The sequence below is a fragment of the Mus caroli genome, chromosome X (genome assembly GCF_900094665.2).
Source record: "Mus caroli chromosome X, CAROLI_EIJ_v1.1, whole genome shotgun sequence".
Taxonomy (NCBI): Eukaryota; Metazoa; Chordata; class Mammalia; order Rodentia; family Muridae; genus Mus; species Mus caroli.
Genome location: NC_034589.1, coordinates 41,363,526 through 41,381,890, shown reverse-complemented (window position 1 = coordinate 41,381,890; position 18,365 = coordinate 41,363,526). Strand labels below are relative to the sequence as shown.

The window sequence follows — 18,365 nt, the reverse complement described above, 5'->3', positions numbered from 1 at the left end:
AAACAATTACAAATTGAAGGCTCATTCAGACCTACTGAATCAAGAATCTGATTTCAGGAACATAATCTTGTTGTAACAAGCCTTCCAGGTCATTCTGATGTCCTCACAAGTTTGAACATGAGCTTGCAAAGGTCCAAGTTTACATATGAAGGCAAAAGCTTTGGAAGCAAAAAGCACAAATTAAGTCCAGGATTGGCGCAGATTCCAATCAGCCTCCTAAATGAAAGTAACCGAGATTACAATGTTGACTCCTCCTGACACAGGCTTTCTCTGAGCCTTGGTAGGAGAGACATCTGCCCAAAGCCCTCTCCAACTGTCAAAACATCCTGATATTTGCTCCCGCTCTGCAGCTTGCTCTGTACTCTCTCGCTGAAAGCACTCACCTTCCCCATCTGTGCTTTCACCTGCATTGAATAAATAGCTTCTAACCGCCCTTCTTCCCACCCCTCTCTTCTTGGTATCCAAGATGAGAGCAGCGGGGAGGCAAAAGGTTAGTTGTAATGGACCCGAGTAAATGGATATACAACCTGATGTGGACTGACTTCCACAGCTGGCCTCTCTGTACTCATCTCATCTGCTTTGGCAACTGGCTCACCCTTTGACCTAACTCCCAGGAGTCTATCCCTGGAAAATTCCACTGCCAAATGCTGAGCTCACCTCTTCTCCTCAGAGATAATCCTGGGTCTGCAGGATAAAAGTTAACAAACCTGCCAACCATTCCTAACTGACCAGAGATAGAGCCCACCAATATGGAAACAATTACCAACCACTGTACCCATGAAACAACAGAGATAGGAAATTGGCTCTCTTCTAAACCAAATGGTAGCTATTAAGAATTCTTTGCCTTGTCTTTACTGTCCTTCTGAATCAATGCACTGATACCCAAAGGTGAAGAAATAGGGAAGCTGTGCATCCTGTTTGAGAGACTTGGCCTTTGACATGCTGGGAATAAAAAAAAAATAGCTTAAATGTGTGGGAACACCCCTGAAAGGATGCTGAGCCCCTCAAATAGCTTATCTGCTTCACTTCACTTCAACTGATTATGATCATTTTGCTTGATTAAAAGCAATCATAATAGTAACTGAGAATTATTTATTAAGCAAATGTTTAATTAAGATTAGTTTTTAATCTAGCACTTGACACATAGGAAGAAATGAAAGTATAATGTTGAATACGGAGCTAGGGAGGGAGAAAAGTATGATTAGAGTCAATTAGATCTCCTGTCAGACAGGAAGCCTGACGAAAGGTCCCTATCCTTTCATAGCCCTTGAAGCATCAATGAAGGGAGGGGGCCCCTATGGACAGTGTGTGCCAGGTACTTGGGAGTTGTCTAGTAACTTGGATAGTAGAGGGGAGGGACTAGCTCAGGGCCTGGGGACAGATTTGTTCTGAGATTGCTGCCTTCAGAGAGCTAGAAAAGCCGGAGGCTGAGGACTGAAAAGGAGAGGATGAGTAAGCTTTAATGACATCAGGAAACCAAAGATGGCAAGCTGCCAGACTGGCCTGCCAGTAATGGCCAGAACGGTGCTGTGACTCTGAGCCTCCAGCACATCTAATCCTGTCCCATGAGAATCTGAGCTCGCCATCCAGCATGCCCTTGTAAGTGGAAGTGCCGCTACCTCACCATGGAGTCATCCTTCTCATTTGGAGTGATCCTTGCTGTCCTAACCATCCTCATCATTGCTGTTAATGCACTGGTAGTTGTGGCTATGCTGCTATCAATCTACAAGAATGATGGTGTTGGCCTTTGCTTCACCTTGAATCTGGCCGTGGCTGATACCTTGATTGGCGTGGCTATTTCTGGTCTAGTTACAGACCAGCTCTCCAGCTCTGCTCAGCATACACAGAAGACCTTGTGTAGCCTTCGGATGGCATTTGTCACTTCTTCTGCAGCTGCCTCTGTCCTTACCGTCATGCTGATTGCCTTTGACAGATACCTTGCCATTAAGCAGCCCCTCCGTTACTTCCAGATCATGAATGGGCTTGTGGCCGGAGCATGCATTGCAGGACTGTGGTTGGTATCTTACCTTATCGGCTTCCTCCCACTCGGAGTCTCCATATTCCAGCAGACCACCTACCATGGGCCCTGCAGCTTCTTTGCTGTGTTTCACCCAAGGTTTGTGCTGACCCTCTCCTGTGCTGGCTTCTTCCCAGCTGTGCTCCTCTTTGTCTTCTTCTACTGTGACATGCTCAAGATTGCCTCTGTGCACAGCCAGCAGATCCGGAAGATGGAACATGCAGGAGCCATGGCCGGAGCTTACCGACCCTCACGTCCTGTCAATGACTTCAAGGCTGTTCGTACTATAGCTGTTCTTATTGGGAGCTTCACTCTGTCCTGGTCTCCCTTTCTCATCACTAGCATTGTGCAGGTGGCCTGCCACAAATGCTGCCTCTACCAAGTGCTGGAAAAGTACCTGTGGCTCCTTGGAGTTGGCAACTCCCTACTCAACCCACTCATCTATGCCTATTGGCAGAGGGAGGTTCGGCAGCAGCTCTACCACATGGCCCTGGGAGTGAAAAAGTTCTTCACTTCAATCCTCCTCCTTCTCCCAGCCAGGAATCGTGGTCCAGAGAGGACCAGAGAAAGCGCCTATCACATCGTCACTATCAGCCATCCGGAGCTCGATGGCTAAGACGGTAAGGAAGGAATGTTTCAAAATGCCTTTCCCTTTCCCACTCTGGATCCCAGCTAGGTGATAATATGACACCCCCCCCCAATGTGAGAACTTCCCTCAGCAAACTGACCACCAACCTCCTACATCTCACACCTTCAGAATGGGGCAAAAGAAGCTGGATCTTGACTTTCATCTCTAATCAGTTTCTACACCTGCAAATCCCTCTCCTTTCCTTTGGAAATAGGCCTGTTTACTGTACAGATATACTCGCTTCAAGGAGTATACTGCTGAAAGGGTGTTTGTATATCAGATTCTATTTCTGATTATACCAGAGATATGCTGTCCAATAGAAATATAATGTAAGGAGCATACACAATTTTAATATTCTAGTAATCATGTTAAGAAAGAGGCAAAATTAAGGGTTTTTTTTTGTCTCAGCTTTGATTTCTAAATTCTTATTTTACTTGTATATATTTATGGGGTACAATGTGATACTTAAAGTGTATAGTAATACTGATCAAATCAGAGTTACATTTCCATCACATTAAACATTAATATTGATTATTTAACCCAGCATGTTCAAAATATTGATTCAACATTTAATCAATATGAAAATAACCATACGTTTTTTCACGCCAAGTCTTTGAAATCAGGTGTGCATTTTTACTCTTACAGAACATCTCACTTCAAATTGACTACACCTCAATGCTCAAGAGCCGTAAGTAGGTAGTGGCCCCATACAAGACAGCACAGCACTAGTGATGCAGTTCTTTTTAACTATTTATTTTAATGATTGACTACAATCCCTCTCTTCGGAGTCCCCACCTTCCCTAACTTATATCACAGGTTACACATAGCAAGTTCACATTGAATACAGGAACCTAGATTATAAAACCCAATGTCTGTCTGTCGTCATATGGCTCTAAACTATCTTTCTTTAGTAAATTCCCTCTCTCGTGATCATTTCTGTTATAAGCACGTCATCCGTCACCTTTTTAACTCTTTGCTACACCTTCCCTACTGTTGCCGCCTAGGTCACTTAACAGCTACTTGCTGATGACAGTACACAACCCCAAATTGAGACACTGTAAAGGAAGAAAGAGGGAAAGGAGGTAGGTACCAAGGTAGGCACTGCCAAGCTCTCGAGTGACCCCACCTTGCTCCTCAGAACTACATGTTTTTTTAATTGAACTCGTTCTGAGATGTGTATTTTCCTAAGAAACTCAATCATGTAAGAAGCAGCAAGGGTCAAGGGCAGAACTGGGAGGGGGAGTGTCCAGGGACTCAGGAAGCATGCTCTGCCTTCCTCTTTTTCCTCATCCTCCCAGTCTCCACCACGGATGGCTACAGTAAGACTCTCAGAACGCTGAGCTTAATAACTTCCCAGAAAGACAGTTGATAACCAAAAGTGGCAAGAAGGACGTAAAACTGTGGGTTAATCTTTCTTTGATTTAGACTTTAAACACCCTGAAATGTTATTCCTTCACTATCTTTAAGATGATGGCTTCATGTGACTGATATGCAAAGGCTCATTCCAAGACACCATTGTAATTCTTTCGAATCTGAAATACTATTCTGAAGCCATTCTCCTCGCCCTGGGATGTCATAACAACATGATGCTTTTCAATTGATTTTTCTTAATTCTCCTTTAGTCTGAACTCTCGGCTTTCCTGCATCAGCCACTCAGAGGATAATGATGACTTCTTTGCTATTCTCCACCCTTTAAGATACCCTTTCTATCTTTATCCTCTATCTAAATAAGAGCCTGATTCCTGCAGATCTATACCACACACATCAACCCCTGCTTAGGTAAGATGCTCTGTGGTTGTACTGACTTAAGAGGAGGATAGGGCTCGCTTTCACTACAGCAGACTTTATGTTCCTGCACCTGAGAAAGATTTTGCTTCTTGAGTAAACTAGGTCTGAGTTACTGTGAACTAGCTAAAATACAAATAAAAGTGGATTTGGGGGAAAACTGAAAACAGGCTCAAAGCAATTCCCTCTCAATTGGTGTTCACAGCTTAATTCCTGGCTTTGGTGGAAAGGGCAGATCTTGCTAAGATAATGTAAGTTATGTGGAACAGAATTCATTCACTAGCCTGACTTGATCATTCCATATTATAAACATATCAAAGCACTACATTGTACTTCATAGATATACACACATATTTTTCAACCAGAAATAAAAAATAAATAAAATAAAGGTGTTTAAAGCCACAAAAGAAAAGCAGGAGCTAAGGAGGGATTAGCTCTAGTGTAAGGAGCCTGAGATCTCTGAGATCATCACTGTAGCTGAGAAACCACAGATAAGTGTCCAAATTACGATTGATTCATTAATTCTTCAAGTTATTTATCTTTACTATTTTTGATTTATTTTTATTATTTTGCATGTATGAGTGTTTTACCTGTTTGTGTACCACATGTGTGTCTGGTGCCCAAGGAAGTGATGACCCTCCATAAGGGTGCTAGAAATCAAACCTGAATCATTTAGCAAGAACAAGTGCTCTTAACCACTGAGCCAACTCCCCAGCCCCACTTGTTACAACTCTTAAAACAAAACTCCTAGGGCTGGTGAGATGGCTCAGCGGGTAAGAGCACCCGACTGCTCTTCCGAAGGTCCAGAGTTCAAATCCCAGCAACCACATGGTGGCTCACAACCATCCGTAACGAGATCTGGTGCCCTCTTTTGGAGTGTCTGAAGACAGCTACAGTGTACTTACATATAATAAATAAATAAATCTTAAAACAAACAAACAAACAAAAAAAACTCCTATTCTGTTTAACTGGGGTAATCAGATCAACCCTATGTAACTATGGTAAGAATCAACTCAATTGCACAAAATATTGTTTGTGAAGACATCTAGTAAACTACAAGACAGGGTTGGTTTTCTTCTTCATTAAAGAGAATCCTAAAGAATGAAACATGTAGGTGAAATGTTTAAGGGACTCTATCATATTCAGATATTAAGATCTACAAGGCAAGGGCAATTTGGCTCAAAACTGTGAAACCTTCACCTGATGAATACGCTTTTTGTTTTGTTTTGTTTTGTTTTGTTTTGTTTTGTTTTGTTTTTATGATGTACAGGTCTAGAGGAATGGCTCAATGGTTAAGCTCACTTGGTGTTCTTGCAGAGGACCTGGTTCCATTTCCCAGCACTCACATGTTGGCTAACAATGGCCCGTAACTCCAGTTGTGGGGGATCCAACACCCTCTTCTGGCCTCTATGAGCACATGTACACAGTTCTCAGCATACATGCAGGCTTACACAAATACATATGAAATACTGTTTCTGAAATATATGTAGGAGTTCAGGGTAGGCCTGGTCTACACAGTGAATTTTAGGACAACCAGGGCTAGAGAGAGAGAGAGAGAGACTCTGTCTCAAAACAACCAAAAAATAAATAAAAATAAAAAAGACTCAGGAAGCCGGGCGTGGTGGCGCACACCTTTAATCCCAGCACTTGGGAGGCAGGGGCAGGCGGATTTCTGAGTTCGAGGCCAGCCTGGTCTACAAAGTGAGTTCCAGCACAGCCAGGGCTATACAGGGAAACCCTATCTCGAAAAACAAAACAAAACAAAACAAAGCAAAACAAAGCAAAACAAAACAAAACAAAACAAAACGACTCAGGAAGAGGGGCTGGAGAGGTGGGTCAGTGGTTAAGAGAAGTGGCTGCTCTTCCGTAGAACCCAGCTTCCACGTGGTAACTCACAAATGTAACTCTAGTTCCCCAGGATCTAGCACCCTCTTCTGGCCTCCGCAGACACTGCACACATGTGGTGCACAGGCATGCATTCTGGCAAGCACTCAAATAAATAAAATGAAATAAAAATAAATAAAATCCCCCCAAAATAAAAGATGCAAGGTGCAAAAAAAGCAGTAAATCTAATATCTTAGCAACATCAAGGAAGAGCAAGTTAAGGCTCTAGTATTACACACTTGGGTTTGAGAATTAACTGCAATTAAAAACATTATGATAAATAAGCTTTCCAGAGATTCCAAATGCTATGCAAAAATTAGTGGCTCCCTTTGATGAAGGCTCGTTCACAAAGAAGAGGAAACAGACTTTATTTATATACCCAATGTTATCCCACAGACTTACAAAGAAGCCAGTTTCTATTCAGCAACTGATCAAAACATCCAAAAGATATTAAGACACTGACTCAATTAATGTGGAGTTATCAGTTACATTCACAGTTTCCAAGAGCAGCTTACTGTAAATGTGTTGTAAAAATTGTCTCACGATCAAATTTCATATTGAACCCTTGAGAAACTAAACCAATGCATATCACATTTTTGTTTCAGCTGCAGGACTTCTCTCAAGAACATGAAATCACATATCCTTCTGTATGAGGTGTTTTGAGTGTTTTACAACTGGTAAAGGCAGGTTGTCCTGACCTGCCGACACTCTTACATGACCATTCAGTTCATCTCTAGAAGTTGGCCAGCCAGAACTGCCCTTGGAATATCTTCTCCCTAGATGAAGTATTAACTGACTCAAAGGAGAATTGATGTCATGAGCTTGATTTCATTTGCAGCAAGTTTGGTAACTGGCCAATGTGAAGACTACTGAAATGAGCAAGCATGAGAGATACTCTGAAAACATGCAGAAGGAATAAGATGTCAATACCTGGGCAATAACAACAGCAATGTATTCCAGGACAGACTACAACTCCTGGAGATAACATCTGTCACTCAACACTGAATGATAACTTCAGTACCTTCCTCACTATTTCTTCAAAGGCAATGGAGCAGTCTGGAATCACCTCCTCTTCCATGAATTCTCATTTGCTATTTCTTCAATCTTACAACTCAGTGGTGGTACCTACAAATGTTAACGCTCATTAATTGTATATCTCTCCACCCGTCTATCCCCAAAACATTTAAGAGTGAGGTGCTATAAAATTGCATCTTTGCTGGGACTTCTTTTAGAGGTGCCCACTGATTTATGGAAGATATTTACTAACCCTTTCTTATTAAAACTTTTACTCATTTTAGAAATCTTTGAACATAGTTCAGGTACTTATAATTATACCCTCCAGAGATGACCACTTTTATTCTCCATTGTTTTTTATACTTTATATTATATTATGCATATTTTCCTATGTCATTGTGTCTTCTTCAGTATAAATAACCTGTGCATAAATCTCTAATGTGCCTCTGTTCAATTACTGAATTTTATTTTATTTTATACAGTCTTCAAAGCAGCATTAATAAATCAACAAGTATTATGTCTTGATAAGAATTTAGATTTAGGCTCTGTGTGGTGGCATACACCTTTAATCCCAGCACCAGGGAGGCAGAGGCAGAGTTGAGGCCAGCCTGGTCTACATGGTGAGCTCCAGGACAGCTAATAATATATAGATAACCTGTCTCAAAAACAACAACAACAAGAGCAAAATAGATTCAGGTGATGTTTCCATGGGCTGACTACTAAGGACATCATCTATAAACCACACAAGAACAGACAGCACTGACACGACTATCTCAAGGAAATAAAAGCCCACAAGTTGCTGAAACATAAGACATTCCAAGAAAACCTAGTTTATGTAAGATCTGGTTTGGTTTAACAAAAGGAAATCTTTGATCAGTCCTGCTTATCAAGATGCCTAATCCTTCTCGTGAAATTCAGAAAGCTGAACTACAGAGCACAATCATTTTTAAAAAGCCCTTTACCATGTAATCCCATGAATACAACACAGTGTGATATCCAGGTATCAATTTCAATGTTGTCACTCAAATTTGTCTGAAGCCATCTTTGTACAGTATCACAAACTACTAAGCAAGAGTGAGAGTCAAGCATCTACACACAGTGCTAGGCGGTGATTCTTGATGCAGATGAAGATGAGACACTGTAGTCCTCTGAGCGTCTCACTGAAAGGGAGAGGTGTGCTCTGGCCGCTGGCTCAGGCATGGCAGGATAAGGTGCATAAGAGTTTAACGTGCTCTCCAGCCATATGCTCCCTAGATTTACAAGCTGTCAGGATCACAATCAGTTGCTGGGCTCAAGCAGCCCTCTCACGAGGAAGCCTAGAAACCACCAATACAGCTGCTAAGGGTCTAAGTCTGTCGTTACAAAGCACCCCCATTTCTTTAAACTCTGCTCCTTTATAGTGGGGCAGGCAGGCAGGATTCATTTGCTCCGGAGTACCAGAGGAAGTAAGATCACACAGGGTGTAAAAGCCTGAGGAAACTCCACATACGTTTGTTCCTTTTTGATATACGCTGCCTGACGATCCCATAATTTAATCCCACTTCCCATTCACCATAATAACTGTGCACTGGTCCCAGTTCTGTCTCAACTGTGTTGATATTAAGGCACTACACAGCTGATAAATACACGGAGACAGTGCTATCTCAGGTCCTGTAAAAGGCTGCACTGCCTTACAAAACTGTTAAATGCATTTTTATAAATTTGTTCACTGAGACAGTCAACAGATGTGAAAACACTTCACACAGAAAGGCAATTGAAAATCCTATCAGCTTGGGACTACTTCAGGAAAGGACAAGATGCAAAAACCAATAAATTATATCTGAATGGCTATGAGATTATTTCAAGTGTGAAAAACTGATTCAGAATAAGTGGCTCTTTATACCTCACAGTTTCAAGCACCAAGTCCCCTCATAATCTTAAATACAGTGACATTAAACTTTTTTCTTACTAAGTGGTAGGAACATAGATGCATTATAAAGTGCTTAGAATGAGTAAGGAACAGCTCAACCAACTGGAGTCTGATGCTGAGACAGTGAATAGAGAGAAGTACCCTTTAGACTAAAACTAGAAATGATTATTACAGTCCTAACAGGGATGTCATGAATGGTGTCCTTTTTTTTTTTTTAAGGAAAGTGAACCTTTTAAAAGATTTGTTTTTATGTGTATAGCTATTTTGTCTGTGTGTATGTATATGCATTGCATGTGTGCCTTGTACCTGCAGAGACCATCTGGATCTCTCAGAGCTGGAGTTACACAGTTGTGAGCTGCTGTGTAGGTACTAGGAACTGAATCTGGATCTTCTGCAAGAGCAGCAAGCGCTCTTAAATTCTAAGCTCCCGGAAGGCAAGTTTTGATTGTTTGTAACAGAGGCTCACTGTGTAGTCCTGGCTGTCCTGGAAGTCACCATGTAGATCAAGCTGGCCTTGAACTCACAGATATAGTCTGCCTCTGCCTCCTTGAATTAAAGATGCACACCACCACACCTGGCCTTAAGAAGGCAACTTTTTACTCTAGCTTATATGTAATGCATTACTAGAGGAGAGTGAAGCAATTAAAGTCTTAGTGAACAAAGAATTATTTATAATCAGGTACTTAACAGCTTAATCATTTGTCCTAAAATTTTATGACAAAATACAACTTTACATTGGAAGAGAGGACTAGAAGTCTAGCCCCATGTCCAAATTAAAAACTTCAAAGTTTCGTCTATACTAACTCCCCATTCTAAACATCTGAACCCTGCAGTGTGGCCCACTGTGAGCTGTGCTGGCTTAGACTGGAGGAAGAAGGGACAGGGTAACAATGGAGGTAATGGAAGAGAGACCAACAAAGGGAAGTTGTAGAAAGTGGAAAAATAACAGGGAAATTATATAAGCATAGTCACAGTCTCTGAGAAAGCAATCGAAATCCAGAATCACATGTAAGTGTCAAAGAATCACTAATCACAAAAATCTACTGACCTCCTTCTCTCAAATGGTGCCATAAGTATTGAGGAATTAATGGAATCAGACCTTTTAGTACTCACCTACTATAAACTTTAAGTGACTCCTAACAAGGTACATAGTATACAGCTCACATAGTGATAATAAGCATGGGCTCACGAGCCAGACCTTGCTTAACATTCTGGCACTGCTACTTTCAATGAGCCAAGTACTTCAATTTCATATACGTCACTTTCTATTCTGAAAAATGAGACTAGTTAGTGCCTGCCTCATGGGGGCTTTTAAGGACTTAGTTTTATAAATACACTATAGTTACAACAGTATCTGGCATATAATAAATCACTGAACTCTCTCCCCATCCCTCCCTCTCTAATCAGAGATGTGGTGATGGCAAATGTACATAAAACAAGTCCTCAGGTCAGGGGAAAGACACGGGCTGGAGATGTACATCGGAAGCCATCAGCATCCAGGCAGTACTTAAAATCATCACAGTACTGCCTCTAGTATTAGCTAAAATGTGAAGTGATTCTTATCATAAATCATCTGGTAGCTCAATATTTAAATTAACATATACCATACTATGTTCTGAACCTTTACCATATTTTTGGGTATTCTATCGCATCCTTTGGCTACAGATTAATTCACATCATCATTTAACAAATATCTACTGTGTATAACTTTGCTAGGCATTAAGGATCCAGTAGTGAACAAAATCAATAGAATTCCTCTGCAGAGATTCCAGGCTGAACATAAATGTAGATACTAGTCGAATGGTCATGCAAATACAATGTAAAGTTATACACTGTGATACATTGTAAGAAACTGTAACAAGGTAGGTTAATGGCACTAGGGGAAAGGAAATGACTTATAGTTTTCTATTACGGAATCTAATGATTAAGAGACCACAGAGGTGGGGCACTGGAGGAGCCAGAGTGACCAGGAGGAGGAGTGGGAGGGATATACATAGTGTTCATGTTCCAAGTTCTCAAAAAACAAGCTTGAAAATTACCAAATGTGTACTATTAAAATAACAGCAAAATAAACATAAGCAAGGAAAAACTATTACACACCTACTAGGTGTCAAAACAATTCCACCAAGACATCTGGGAAGGATGTTGGGCAGCAGTAACTCCTGTTCCTTGCTGCTGGGAATGCAAAACTGTACAGCCACTAAAAAAAGACACTTTGGCAACTTCTTGTACAATTAGCACACCATTCTGCAATCATGTTTCTTGATGTTTACATAAACAAACTGAATTTACACCTATACAAAATCTTATACACAAATGTTTACCACTCCTTTATTATTGCCCAAACTTGAAAGCTACCAAATATCCTTTAGTGGGTAAATGGATAAACAGCCAACGCCAGAGGAAATGAAGTATTACTCAACACCATTTAGGCTTGGATCTTAAGGGTTGCCCCCTTAAGGGTTCTGTGCTGAGGGATTGGTTCTTGGCTAATGATACTACTGGGATATAGGAGGAAATGAGGTAGGACCTAGTTGCCAGAAATAGGTCACTGAAGTACATCCTTGATGGCAATATTGGTACAAAGGTTCCTTCATCTTTCTCCTTGCTTCCTGGCTACTACAGAGTAGGTGGGCTTTCTTCTATAGTTTTATGCCACAGTGGGCTTCATCAAAGACCCCAAAGCATGGTCATTTCACCTAATGGAACTGAAACATCTCAAAACATAGGCCAAAATAAACCTCTCCTCCTTTATGTTTCCCTGCTATTCTGTCACAGTGGCAAAATGTTGTCTAATATAGCACTAAACCAAAATGAGATATACAGCCATTAAGACATAGAACAGGAACAAAGAGATGGCTAGCACTTGTTACTCTTGCAGAGGATGTACATTCAGTTCCCAGCACCTACATGGCAGTTCACAATCTTCTGTCACTCCTGTGGCCTCCCTTCCCCCAGCCTGGAACCTGCTTGCTCAAGGGTGGAGCTACCAGCTCATTCGTCCTGCCACGCCTACTGCTGGAACCTGCCTTTGCCGCCTGGAGGCACACACGTGTTCGTCCTGCTACTGGACCCTGAGTTACTTGGCGGGATATTGGGTTCCCTCCCCCTTCCTTTATAACTGAGTGTCTGAAAATAGTAAAATTGAGCCTTGATCAGAACGTTGTTGTCTTGGCTCCATTGTTTCTTCCGCCCCGTCTAGATTCCTCTCTTTTCAGTTCGAACTGCCATTCTCAGTTGAACCGTTCGTGTTGTGGACTGCGGGCAGGCCGCAACAACTCCAGTTCCAGGGTATCCAACACCCCTTCTTGGCTTCCAGAAACACCAGGCACACAGGTGCTCCATAGACATACAATGCAGGCAAAACACCCATGTACACAAAATAAAAATAAATCTTAAAAAAAAACCCACAGAGGACAGTTAAATGAACGTTGTTAAGTAAAAGAAGCCCATGTGAAAGACTACTGTATGATTCCAACTATGTGATACTCTGGAAAGACACTACCGTTGAAACAGTAAAAGTCTTACTGGTTGCCAAGGGCTAGGAGGATTTTTAGGGCAATAAAACCATTCTTTATGATTCTCTAATGGCAGAAATATGTTGGTAAAACACTTGTCAAGATGTATCCAGCCTTATCCACATAGTAACATCCACTCTTCCTTTCACTCAGCTTAAATGTCAACTCCACTATGAAGCTTTGGCAAATCCTCTAAGGCTTTTTCTCCTCCATCCTCCTGCAGCTCCTTCCTCTCCTGGTCCTTAGAACCTCCTGTCATGGTTTACTCTCAAACCAGTTTCTACTATAACGAGCTTAAAGAACAGACTCATTCTTCATATCCCCAACATCCAGGAAATAATAGCCACACAATAAACATTTGAACAACGCATGAGTGGATAATTAGGAAGACCTTCACTCTGAGCACAGGGCTCTAATTGTAAGCCCTGGGTAGCATTGTTCTGCAGATCCACTTGATTATTTGTTTCATATTCTGGAAAGAACCATGGGCCCAATATTTAAAAGGGCATGGCATTATGATGGCAAATGCCCTTGCAAAAACCACAATACACCTGTTCTACCTTCATAAATGTGCTTTAGGGATCCAGTCTCCATTTCAGAGTCACATTCTAGAGAATGCAACTTAAGAGTTATGAAAGGATGGGGGCTGGAGAGATGGCTCAGCAGGTAAGAGCACTTGACTGCTCTTCCAGAGGTCCTGAGTTCAAATTCCAGCAACCACACGGTGGCTCACAACCATCTGTAATGGGATCTGATGCCCTCTTCTGGTGTGTCTGAAGACACTACACTGTACTTATATATAATCAATCAATAAATAAATAAATAAATCTTGAAAAAAAACTGGCTGCTTCTGGGGCGCATACACACACCAGAAAAGAGAGAGAGAGAGAGAGTTATGAAAGGAGAGTAAATGAAGACAAAGTCAAAATGATTCAACCAATAAATACTTTAATGAGAACCAAGGTCAAAAACATACATAGCAGTAACTGTGCTGGTAGCCTGCTGCTGTAGCCTGTCTGGGGAAAACCAACTACATTTAACTCACAGTTGAAAAGAAGGCCCGTTTGAATGTCACCCACCAGTATCCATCTTCACAGAAGACACCAATCTGGGGTCACACTCTCAAAGTCGATACTTCCTCTCAGGGAAGAGGCAACACAAATGCAAAAACAACCTTCAGTCACCCTACTACTCTTCAGCCCGCTGCTTCTGTAAACACATACATCTTTGTCAAAATACATCAGGAACACAAAGAGGACCGGTAGAAAGGGTGGCAGGGCTGGGCTGATGGGTTTCCAGGTCTTAGATCTGAAGCCTCTTGAGCTGCTCATAGGTAATAAAAAACTGAAGAATGAGTCAGGGAAGATCATTGGGTGGAGAGTGAAAGCTAAGCCCAGTTTTTAAATTGTGCATTTCGTTCTCCTCATTCACTTAGTCTAAAGGGAATTGGCTTTAAAAGCCTTTCTTGAGATAAAATATGTTGAGTACCTACGCTGTACCCATTATGATCGGGAGCACTTAGCAATGAAAACACATTTCAATATACTTAGAGTATTCAAAAGCAAACAGCACAACACACGCACACGTGCATACACATACACACACACACACACACACACACACATACACACACACCTTGGTGCTAGAAAAGCTCTTATACACAATTCCAAATAAAGGCCTGTTCAGCCTACAGGTTCCAGAAAGGCAGTGAATTATTTTTCAACCCTGCTAAGCTCACAGGTACACACACAGCACCACACACAGTATCCAGCATATGGCTCTATACATGGGAGGCACTCAACACATCTGAAAGAGAGAGATTCACCCACAGCAAAAGATCTCTACTTGGCTGTGGATTCTTTCATACTATCAATGATTTGTGTCCTCTTAGTATTTTCCAGCTATTTGGGTCTCATAGTTATAGGTTAAGAAATCTCAGGCACAATAGCATGGACATTCCTGTGAGATCTTCCATCGATATTGCTAAAAAATTTCAGAGCACTTTTAAGACTGGCTGTGGTTGACATTTTGTTTTATTAGATTCATTTGCTTGTCCGCTTGTTTGTTTGTTTGTTTGTTTGCTGGGGAGTGGGGAGGGCATGTACCTGCTACATCATGTATATGGAGTTCAGAGGACAACGTTACAGAAGCCAGTAGTCATCATACACCACAAGTCCCCAGGATTAAACTCAGGTCATCAGATATAGAGGCGAGGACTTTTACCCACTGAGCCATCTCATCGGATGTTTTTATTTAAAGAGGAATGTTTGGCTCATCTTTTCTGTCCCTCTCAATGTATATTTGCCTCCAAGCGAAAGTTATATCGCTACTTGATTCCATTCACAGTGGTCTCCAATGGGATGCTGGAGTTTCTTACTTGCCTATAAAGGATTTAATAATTAAATCTTTCTTCCCATAACCTAGCATCACCTGACAATTCGAGGCACTGTCTTCCATTCTCAGTTTCTAAAAGGATACAATGATGTTCCAGGGTCCAAGTCGAAGCCAGTTGGGCCAAAATCCTTTATAGAGTGCAAAAAATCCCTCATGCTTCCACATCTGAGGTAAAGACATAAGCAAAAACAGTGCATTACACTTTGCTTACACTTGACAACCATTTTCCATGGCCATCCCGGCAACTATCGCTACTACGAATAGTCTCTTTTCTGAAGATGTACTTTGTAGTCTAAATCCATTCAAACCATTTATTATTCAACAACTATTTACTGAATACCCACCATTTACAACACATACTTCTTACTGCTGGGAATATAATTGTAAATAAGAGCTAGGGAAAAAAAAATAAGAGCTAGGCATGGCACTCTGGAAACAGAGGAAATAAAATCAGGAGTTCAAAGCTATCGTTAGCTACGCTAAGGCCAAGCTAGGCTATATGATCTCTCTCTCTCTCTCTCCCTTTCTCTCTCTCTCTCAAAAAACAAACAAACAAACAAAATACAAAAACAAAACAGCATTTAAATGTAATGTGTCCCAAACAAACAAAAAAGACAAATAGGCGGTGCTGGGTAGTACAAGGAGTTTTGAGGGAGAAGAACAGGAAAAAGAGATGATAATGGTGGATAATTCATTCAAGTACATCATAGTACATGATATGCATATGTATAATGAAACTGAAGAACAGGGGAGTGTCTGCTGTAAGAGACATAGCTACATAAGGTGATGGCACACATAAAGGACCCTATCGCTAGTCATCCAGGCCCGTGTATAAGTCTTCACACTATAGCATATCAGGACTGTTCTGTGTCAACAAAACAGACCGTAACCTATCCCCGTTATTGAATTATTTACTTTGAAAGAAACCAGCTGTCATACCATGATGAGAGGACTACATCATAGACAACTGAGGCATTTAACTAACACCCATATTAGTCATCTTTGAAGCAAATATGCTAGCCCCACTAAAGGATGACTGAAGCCCTAGCTAATATGGATTACAACCTCTTAGAGGACCTTAATCTAGAATCACTCAATGAAGCTGCTTCTCAATCCTGATCCACAAAACCTGGAAAAGATTAACTGTTCTTTTAAGACCACACAGCTATACCTAAGTTATACAGTCCATGTCACCATGGAATGGATATTCTAGTGAAGTTGACAAGCAAATGCATGCATTATTATAGACAGATTTCCATAGATACTAATATGTTGACACATATTATATCCAGAAGTTATAAAAGTGATAAAGAAAACCAGGGACGTGAATAAGGACTGGAGAAAGCTATTTCCTCCTCTGGCTCTGATTTTTTACTTTAAATTAGTGTGACTCTGCTACATCCACTCCAGTAGTGACTCGCTTGACAGGCCTAAAAACCTGGAAGCAGTCCTGAGGCAAAGAGTTTCAAGGAAACTCAGCCTCCTGGAACCTTGGCACTCCCATAGCTAGAATGGCCCAGATTTGTCCCTGCAATATCGTGGAGGGTATTGCATGATTTCTTACAGTATTTTACTGGGTAAGAGTTAGAAATCTCAGGGCAAGCTTAACAAAGTATACTTAGAATCTTCACTACAGCCAGGTATAGCAGGCTACATCGAATATTAGAATCAAGTTGGTGAATTCTTCTGACAAATGGAGATTCCCCACAGATACTTAAAATAACAGCCAAATTACACTCATGGAAGAATCTATCAAGGCCTAGGAAATAGGGGGGTTGTGGTATTGCATTATTCATGAGAAGGTCTGCTAGAGCAGAACCCCCTGGTGCTAGCTCTCACAAGGCTCAAAGGAGTAGCACAAATTGTGACTAGGGTGTAAAATCCTTACCTGTCATTAGCTGACCCTAGGCAGGGCTGTTTTATCTTTACTGCAAATATTACCTGGTTCCTGTAAGTCCTTTTGAAGTCATTCCTCTGTTTTGTGTCAGGTAACTACAATGCACTTTGCCTGCAGTGACATCCTACCCCTTTGTTTTCTGTATAAGACTGGTGTTCCGCTTTGTGACATTATCCTCAGATTCAATATGCTCTCTCCGCTCTCTCATGTTGCATCTGTTTGTCATTCGCTGACTCCTTCGCCCACCTGCAACCAGAGACCCGTTCCACGCAGATAGGAGACCCAAAAAAGGGGTTAGTCTGCGCCATGACTCCATGGTACATTTCTTTTCTTTTCTTTTCTTTTTTTTTTTTTTTTTGACAGTTGTGCAACTTTATTTGACATGAGCAGGTTAGTTCTCATCCACATTGACCGTCTGTAGATTTTTGAATGTGGTAACAGGCACGTAAGTCACCAGTGTGTAGAGCTTGTTTGGGGAATCCTCATCCTCATTACGATTTCTGGACAAGCGCACTCGGATGCGATATGGAACGTTCCTTATTCCCTTGGCCCAGACGGCCTTATTGAGCCTGGTGTCAATGCGCACATCTGGTGTCCCCATTTCCTTCATGGCAAACTTCCGAATTTCTTTGAGTGCCCGAGGAGCACGCTTCTTGAATCCCACTCCATGGATGCACTTGTGAATGTTGATGGTGTATTCTCGGGTCACCACCTCGTTGATGGCAGAACGGCCCTACTTCTTCTCGCCACCCTTCTTCGCGGGAGCCATTCTGCCAGGCCCAAGTAGGAAAGGAAGGGCGCAAGGGTTTGTGGGAAGTAAAGTCGCGTAACCGTCCATGGTACATTTCACGTGAATCCTTTGAGTATGGTGTGTGAGGAACAATAGGAACTGCTTTGCATTTTGCTGCCCTGATTTATACAGCAGGGCTCTCTATGCACCAAATGGTTTCAAGAACTAGATGACATAGGAAGGTCAAAAGCTGATGTCATATGCTGAATTCTGCCGTGTGTGGTATATAATAGACAGTTATCTATTAAGTCATGACAACATGTTGGGCGTTCTGTGAGATACTGAAAAATGTAGTTCTGCCTTTTCATTAGTGAAATGAATGTTACCACTGTTTTAAGAAATGGACATATTTTAATAAAATAATAATATGAGAAGCCAGATTTACAAGTGGCTCTTTTCTCATCCTGCCATTTAAGATCCCAGAAATTAGCCACGCCTTTAATCCCAGCACTCGGGAGGCAGAGGCAGGCAGATTTCTGAGTTCAAGGCCAGCCTGGTCTACAAAGTGAGTTCCAGGACAGCCAGGGCT

The 18,365-nt window shown here is 41.6% G+C and overlaps 2 protein-coding genes and 1 pseudogene across 4 annotated transcripts in view; 1 reads left to right on the top strand and 2 right to left on the bottom strand.

Moving 5' to 3' along the window:
- Positions 1–1,625: 1,625 nt before the first annotated feature.
- Positions 1,626–2,633, top strand: Gpr119 (G protein-coupled receptor 119). The gene has a single exon (XM_021152625.1). The coding sequence runs from the start codon at positions 1,626–1,628 to the stop codon at positions 2,631–2,633; it is 1,008 nt and encodes a 335-aa protein (XP_021008284.1).
- Positions 2,634–13,686: 11,053 nt separating this feature from the next.
- The window catches only part of Slc25a14 (solute carrier family 25 member 14), a 39,814-nt gene continuing 35,135 nt past the window's right edge, over positions 13,687–18,365 (bottom strand). For all 3 annotated transcript variants that reach the window (XM_021152972.2, XM_021152975.1, XM_021152971.1), the window contains 2 exons: positions 15,234–15,314; positions 13,687–14,099 (listed from right to left, as the gene is read on the bottom strand). In XM_021152972.2, the coding sequence (XP_021008631.1) occupies positions 14,058–14,099; positions 15,234–15,314 (123 nt within the window). In that variant the 3' untranslated portion in view covers positions 13,687–14,057. The remainder of the gene's footprint in view (positions 14,100–15,233; positions 15,315–18,365) is intronic.
- Positions 17,407–17,899, bottom strand: LOC110286557 (annotated as a pseudogene).

Bases quoted from the DNA above. Each gene is read 5' to 3' on its own strand.
- Gpr119 (XM_021152625.1), top strand. From the start codon at position 1,626: ATGGAGTCATCCTTCTCATTTGGAGTGATCCTTGCTGTCCTAACCATC.